This window comes from Echinops telfairi, unplaced genomic scaffold (genome assembly GCF_000313985.2).
Source record: "Echinops telfairi isolate 266 unplaced genomic scaffold, ASM31398v2 ScPeMD7_21;HRSCAF=78, whole genome shotgun sequence".
NCBI classification, from domain to species: domain Eukaryota; kingdom Metazoa; phylum Chordata; class Mammalia; order Afrosoricida; family Tenrecidae; genus Echinops; species Echinops telfairi.
In genome coordinates, this window is record NW_022103918.1 from 16,403,964 (window position 1) to 16,411,806 (window position 7,843).

Below are 7,843 nucleotides of genomic sequence, written 5' to 3' on the forward strand. Positions count from 1 at the left end.
TAGTGTAGCTCCATGTGTCTTGTCAGCTGCAATGTCTCCCAGGGAGTGAGCCTGTGTCCCACCTCCAGTGAGCTCTTTATCTCTGTGGAGTCTCCCAATGAGGTCATCAAGCTGTGACCTGATTGACAGGCTAGGCTCCACCCCTTCACTCTTAAGTCTTTTAGAAATACTGAGAATGAAAATTTTTGTTCTTTCTCTTTCTTTCCAGGAACCTCATTCTGGAAGCTATTAAAGAGAAAGGAAGCAATCATGTCGATGATTTCCGCTTTCTATAGTGGCAAGTCCATTCTTGTCACGGGGGGCACGGGGTTCATGGGTAAAGTGTTGATGGAGAAGCTGCTTCGCACCAGCCCAGATCTGAAGATCATTTACATCCTTGTGAGACCGAAGGCTGGCCAAACATTACAGCAAAGAGTTTTCCATATCCTAAATAGTAAGGTAAGACTTATGGGGAAAGCGGCATGTAATGGACAAGATGCTCTATTATCCACCCATGTCAGTAGAGTGGGTTCAGACTCACAGGGACCCTGTATTATGAAACTATAAATCTTTATAGGAGTAAAAAGCTTCATCTTTCTCCTGAAGAGTAGATGGTGGGTTTGGACCTCTGATGTGTTCTTTGACTTACTACCCGAACCCAAAAAGAAGGACCATTGAGTCCATTCTGACCCACCGTGACCTCCTAGGACAGAATGAACTACTCCCTAGGATGTCTGAGGCTGTAAATCTTTACAGGAGGAGGCAGCCCCATCTTTCTCCCTCAGAGCACTCCTGGTGGAGGGGAACCCCAGATTTTGTGGGTGGCAGCCCAACACATAACCTACTACACATCAGGGCACCCTTGACTGACTACCTGGTTCCCTGAAAGCCCCAAACCGCAGGAGGGACTGGAATATCCAGGCAGGTGAAAGAGAGGAAACAAAACAAGCTAGAACTTTCCATGTTGCTCATTGGTGTCTGTGGCACTGTCTCATGAGAAGTGAAAAAAAGCCTAAACTCTGTCCAGAGCAAGTGGGGAGATATCTATATCATGCAAATTATCATTCAAAAGCCCAAACACTACAATTCCCGAAGTGGAAAACCCTAAGTTTTAAATCTGTGCCACCAACAACCAACCTACTGCCGGGGAACGGATTCCAAATCATAGCATATAAATTCATTCAAACGATTCTCTGGTTTTCATTATGCCCCATCCAATCTTATATCTTCTTTTATATTTTATTCCATTATGTATAGAACAGATAGGATTGATAAGTAGCTATAAAGTAATACTTTCAATTGTCTACACTCCTCAATGTTTATCTATTTATATTTTATCTGTGGAAACTAGAGATGTATATTATACCATTATATTCATATAATTTTCTAGCTCTTCTAGGGTAAAATCATTGGAAATGACATAGTATACCTGTGAACTACCATATTGCCAACACTGAACTCTCTCTTCTAAAATAAATGAATAATATACATATCCTTTCATGTTTTAGTTAATCATTTGTGTTTAGATCTTTAACACATTGGGGTTCAACTCCTGGCTTATCAATTTGTTATAGGATCCTGAAAAAGCTTAAAAGTACCTCTTAAGCTTCAATTATTCCGCCTTTAAGATTAAAACAATAACAACTACCTCCCAGGATTGCCATAAGAATCGAATGTGGAAATGTAAATGTATGGGTCATAGTGCCCATTGGTATAGGAAGAATTGTTTTAGTTACATGCCATCAAATCCGTTCTGAATCATATCCTCACGGTCATTCTAATGTCCGCTCCCACCAATGCAGCCCTTGTGTCCGTCCAGCTGGCCAAGGGCCTTCCTCTTTCTCTCTGACCTCCTCCAGGGTCTGATCTCTCCTGACAACATGTCCAAGACATCTGACTCTTCACCTTGCCACCCGTGCCTCTAAGGAGCATTCTGGCCATATTTCCCCCAAGACAGACTGGTTTTTGCTTTTGGCAGTCCATAGTACTTTCGATATTCTTTTCCAACCCTGGAATTCAAGTGCATTGCGTTTTCTTTGGTGTTCCTTTGCTCTTTCACATGCATATGTGACCATGGCTTAGGTAAGGTGCACCTCATTCCTCAAAGTCACCTCCTTGCTTTTCAACACTTTCAAGTGACCTTGTGCAGCGGAGGTATCCAATCCAATGTGTCCTTTCATCTCTTGACTGCTGCTTTCACGAGTATTGATTGTAGATCCAAGCAAGAAATCCTGGACAACTTACATCTTGTCTCTGTTTATCAAGATGTTACCTATTGGTTTAGATGTGTGGAATTTGGTCTTCCTTACATGGAGTTGTCATCCAGACTGGAGGCTGCAATGCTTGACCTTCATCAGCCAGGGCTTCAAGTCCTCCTTGCTGTCAGCAACAGGGTTGTGTCACCCGCGCTTTACAGGCTGTTAATAAGCCTTCCTCCAATCTTCCTCCTTCGGAGCAGCTGGCAGCTTTAAAAACTGCCACCAGGGCTCCTGATAGGATTTTAAGTTAGGGCTGGCAAATTAAAATAGGTACTCTTTTTTTTCTTTTCAGTGCAGCCTTGATTCTGGTGTCTAAGAGCATTAGTTTTGAGTGGAGATATGTATATCTGACAGGGAAGCCCATTATTGACCAATCAATAAAACTCATGCTCAAATTTTATGGCTGGATCAGATTTTTATTCAGAATATCATCCAGATAATCATAACACTTTCTCCTTACTCAGCAGTGGGACAAATTATAATAATAAATCTACTAGAAGCTTACTACATAACAGAATGTTCAAAAAGTTTTCATGTCTCCTATCGTTTATCTTTGTAAACAACTGTTTCCACTAAAAACCATGAATATTGCGGTAGATGGGAAATTGGAGCATGAAGTTTTAACTTACACATATCCTATAGCTCGTGTATGAGAGAGTCAGACTACAACCACCTCTCACTGCTCCCTTGCAGAATGTCCATAGAGAATGTCCCTGTCCACTATACAATACGGTCCAGAGAATGAAATGGCGTGGGACCAAAATCTAGGGGAAACTTCCAGATCCTCTCACGACAGTGTTGCCTGGTTATGTATCCCTAATGGATTTTATTTATCTCACAGAGCAAATAGGCCTCTTTACCCTAGTAGCTTTCATGACAGCTTTGCAGGGTTTTAAATACTGTAAATAGTAGGGCAGAGAGTCATGGGGCCAGCACAGTCTTTCCCTCCTGCTTCTTCAGATGCACTGCAAGATCAGGGCATTACAGGGACATTACATTTGCTTTGGAAATGGTAACCTGGAGATGGAGAAATTCCTTAACTGGAATCTGAATCTACGTCTGAGAGGAACACTGTGTGTGTGTTGTTGTTGTTGGTGTTGTTTTATAATTTGTTATGTGATCAATAGCTCTACCTATGGAGCATCTACTTTGTTTCTTATCCCATGCTTATCACATCTGCATTGAGTATTAAAAGAAAACAACAACAACAAAAAAACGAACTTACTGCCATCGAGTCAGTGCTGACTCATAGCAACCCGCTGTGGGTTTCTGGGATTGTCACTGTTCATGGGAGTAGAAAGCCCAGTGTTTCACCCACAGAGCTGCTCGTGCTTTCGAACTGCTGACCATCAGGATCATAGGCCACGATACCACCAGGGCTCCTGGAAATGGGTGTATCTACAGTAAAATTAGGAACTAGTGAACGATTTCAAGTTTAAAGTCAGTGATTTCTTATTTCTGGGGCCGTGGAAGAACAGAGGAATTCCTTTCCTGGCATCAGGGGTTCCTATACATAGCGTAACAACTTGGCACCAGACGGACAAGTGGAAGAAGGAAAGAGGGTGTTCTAGGTACAGCATCCTCTAAAAACTGAAACCCCGGAATTCCTACTAATGTCAAGTACTGTCACACAGAAACGCAAAGACAAAGAAAAGGAAATGTTCCCTTAATTCGATGTTTTGTAGGCAAGTATTTGCTTCTCTTTAACTTGTGGCTTAACACAAGAGACAATTCTATTTGTGGAACTGGTTACCTATAGGTTGGAGGCAGGAGAGAAACAGTACAAACCGGTTTCTGAGAAAACCCAGCAGAAGGAGAACATGACAAAGATAAATTGTTTGCTTTCAAGAAACCCTTAGTGCACGACTTCTCTAGCCAGAAAAAGAGCATTATTTCTGCTTGATATTTGACAGCAAAAAGCAGTTATTCAACTCTTGAGCCTCTCAGTCTTACAGCATTAAATATAGAATATATACATTTATGCAGTGAGAAGGAATATAGTAGGTTCTTAAAATCAGAAACAATTCTATTAAGTTCTTTACTGGTTGAAATTTAATAACATTTTTGAAAGTACAGTGAAACTGTGAGACCCAGATTGCCTTGCAAGTTTTCTTCTTTCCCCAGTACACCAATTTTCTATGGCTTATTTCAGTAGAAAATATTTGTGCTTTCCTCCTCTGACCAATTTCTGCTTCACACAGGTTCTGGCTTAAGGAGATTTACACACACACACACACACATATTATTTGATCTTATTTCATTTATTTTCTCTTTACATTTAATGAATGGATCACATTAACAAAGAACACCTTCAGGAAACTTATTTTCTAACCAGGATGCATTTGCTTATTTCATTTTGTCTCCTGGTTAGTCCTAGAAGAGGGTCTGCCCTGGTGCCCCAGTTCACCTTGGCAGTTGATACAAATGATACAGGAGCACTTAGTGTCTCCTTTTAGCCATATCCATCTGCTGGTGGGGTAGTGGTCAAGGCCAGCGGTTCAAAGCTACTAGCTACCCCTCAGGAGAAAGATGACACTGTCTACTCCCATAGAGTTACAGTCTCCCCACAGGGAGCGTTCTGTCCTGTCGTCCTCCTGTAGGCTCGCCATGAGTTAGAACGGACTTGAGGGTAGTAAGTTAGGGTTGACCCGCTCGCTTACAGCGCACTTACACACAATTTCAGGAAATAAGCTCCTGCTTATGATTCTATTGCCGTTCTTGCAGGACTTCATTTCAATTCAACACAACTTCCTTTTCAAGAAAGTAAGTGCTGTCAAGCATGAAGAAATGAACCGGGGTCTATGAATTCCCAATCTTCTAGGAGAGAATTTAAGGCCTGACTTTAAGAATGGACAGGAATCTTCAGTCAGAATCTTCCGTTAGTGCTTCTCCAAGCATCGTCCCGAGACCACCTATATCACTCTCCTGGGCAGCTGATGAACAAATACACTTTCTTGAATTCCACATCCAATCTCCTTAGACAGGCTCTCTGAAGGTAGAGGTGGCAATAAATGATAACTAGGTTCTCAGGTTATTCTTTGGCCCATTCGGTTTGAAAACCACTGCTGTGGAGAATGGCCTGGGCAGTTATAAAAGGAGATGAGTCATAAGCCATGGCTCATCCCCAGTTGTTCCTGTTAATTGACCTCCTACTAGGGAAATTCTCTTCTTTGTGACAAAATCAACTGGAGAGTAAAATGTCTATGCGAACTCCAGAGTATGCCCCAGGAATTTCTTATTTAGTTGATTTGGAAAGGGGCTAGGAATCCACATTTTTAACATGCATACTGGTGGTTCCAATACAAGTTCCTTTGTGACTAACCTTAGAAAACCCCAACCCAGTTGCAATGATGTCAGTTCTGATGTACGGGACCCTGTGTGCATCGCAGTAGACCTGCACTCCATAGCCCTTCTGTGGCTGACTTTTCAGAACCAAGTCACCAGGACTTTCTTCTGAGGTCTTGCTGGATGGACATTAAACCACGAACTTTCAAGTTAACAGTCAAACTGCCAAAGGGGCTCTAAAATGTCTGTAGAAATTTTGTCCTTTATCTTTTATTTTCATTTTTTCTATGAATGTTTTGAAACCCCATCATATTTAACTATTTGCATCACCAAGGGACTTCAAATGCTTTGAAAAGTCCTGCTCAAAAAAATCATTGGCTTTTTGGATGGCTGTGACATCCTATTTAGGATATGACAGCATTTAAAGATTTTAATTTTGCTGGAAACTATAGTGGTGTGGTTGAAATTCCTGGTGAGCTATCTTATTATCACAATGAACAACTTGTTAAGCCAACATTAGTAGAGGAAAATGAGACTGGCATTTCATGCTGTGGTTTTTATAAGGCAAATCAATTAATTGATTGATTACAGCTGAACATAATGAACTACTATCTGAATCAGAAACCTCAGACTTCATTTAACTGCACTATGTGTGTGTGCACCTGCATGACACCCTCTACCATATACGTCTATAAATACAATACAGGTTAGACGTTTTCTCAGAATATAGTGAAAATGTGGTGGGTTGGGGGACTCCAGTATTGCCCAGGTGTCTGAAATATCATACAGTGTCCTCTAATTTTTAAAAGGCCAAAAAAATCAAGGCCTAAGAAAATGTACAAATGGTAGCTTACATAATGCGTGAGAAACCCTATTGCTGAGAGAGTGGAGACTGAAGTCTTCGCCCTTCTGGCCTTCCAGTTCGCCAGTGTCATTACAGGTCAAAGTCGAAGATCCATTGAACCCTAAGTAAATGTCCGGCCAGTATAACTTACCAAGAAGGCTCAATATATAAGCTACTACATACTAAATTACTTTTTAAAAGAGTGAAACTTGTTTACATTTTAGGTAAACTTACCCCAAATCTGACACATTTGTACAATTGATATAAACTAAAAGGAAGGCATTAGCTGTGAAATCAAATATTTAGCATTCGATGATCATGAGATCAGAAGAGCTACTCTGTAGAATGTCCTGGATTTGGAGCGGCTGACTCTTCAACCTTATCAATTCAAAATGCCAAAGAAAGCACTGAGAAGTGACCTAACTTCTGAATTATTTTCAGAATTGTAATAGCACCTCACCTGGCTGCTCAACCCCACCCACTTCTGAGAAAGCCGACCTGACAGTGCAGCGAAGTGGTAACGCAGGGGCAGAAGTACGTACCCTTGCCGGCCAAGATGCGGACTTAAGTCCTTTCTTCACTCTTCTTCACTGAATTCCCAGAATGGCCCTGAACATGGTCTTGCCTGATACAAATGAGATATGATTTCTCTGGCTTTCTGAGAACAACTTCTCATTACTCCGTCAAAAAAAAAATTCTGGAGTAGATGTTCATCAGGTGAACATGCTCTTGTCTAGGGGTGCCTGGGAGTCTATCTGTGCTACTGTATTAAAATATAAGATCATAGACTAATTTTTCGGCTCTTAAATAGAAGGTCCCAAGTGGTGCAGTCTATTAAGCAATCAGCTGCTAATTGAAAGGTCGGCAGTTTGAAGTCACCATCCGCTCTGCAGGAGAAACATGAGGAAGGCATTAGCTGTGAAATCAAATATTTAGCATTTGATTTCGTAATGCTGACCATCTTTAAAAGCATATAGTGAAGCTCTACACGGTCCGATCGGATTGTATGAATCGGAATTCGCTCAGTGTCAGAGGTAACTTCCTAGACATTCAGCGGGACTTATCTTGTCCTCTCTGCCAACATACTGGGCGGATCAGAGAGTAAAATTCAATGTCATTACAGTAATTTGAAATGGAGGTAATTTTATTAAAATTCTTTTGTTCTGAGAAAATGGAAGATACCAGTTTAATCTAAGAATTTCTGTGTTTGGGGACCTAAAAAGAATATGTTCTATTTCAGACATTGTAATAAATGCTTAAACTCCCAGTGTTCTTCCCTTTGTCCTTTATAAATGAGAATATTAAAAAAACCAAACAATTCACATCCCATGAAAAGTGTATGAGCTCATGTCATCTTCTTACTAGCCAATAAATTCCATTTATATTAGAATGGGGTTGCTTAATTTTTTTCAGTTTGCTTCAACTCTTACAGATTGGATTACTATGCTATTTTTCAAGTAAGTCTGTGTGCTGGTTA

At 40.9% G+C, this 7,843-nt stretch overlaps 1 protein-coding gene across 1 annotated transcript in view; it reads left to right on the top strand.

Annotated features, from left to right (window-relative positions):
- The first annotated feature begins 249 nt into the window (after positions 1-249).
- FAR2 (fatty acyl-CoA reductase 2) overlaps positions 250-7,843 on the top strand; it is a 49,176-nt gene continuing 41,582 nt past the window's right edge. Inside the window, exons 1-2 of the mRNA XM_004700195.2 lie at positions 250-438; positions 7,337-7,467. Of these exons, the coding sequence (XP_004700252.1) occupies positions 250-438; positions 7,337-7,467 (320 nt within the window). The remainder of the gene's footprint in view (positions 439-7,336; positions 7,468-7,843) is intronic.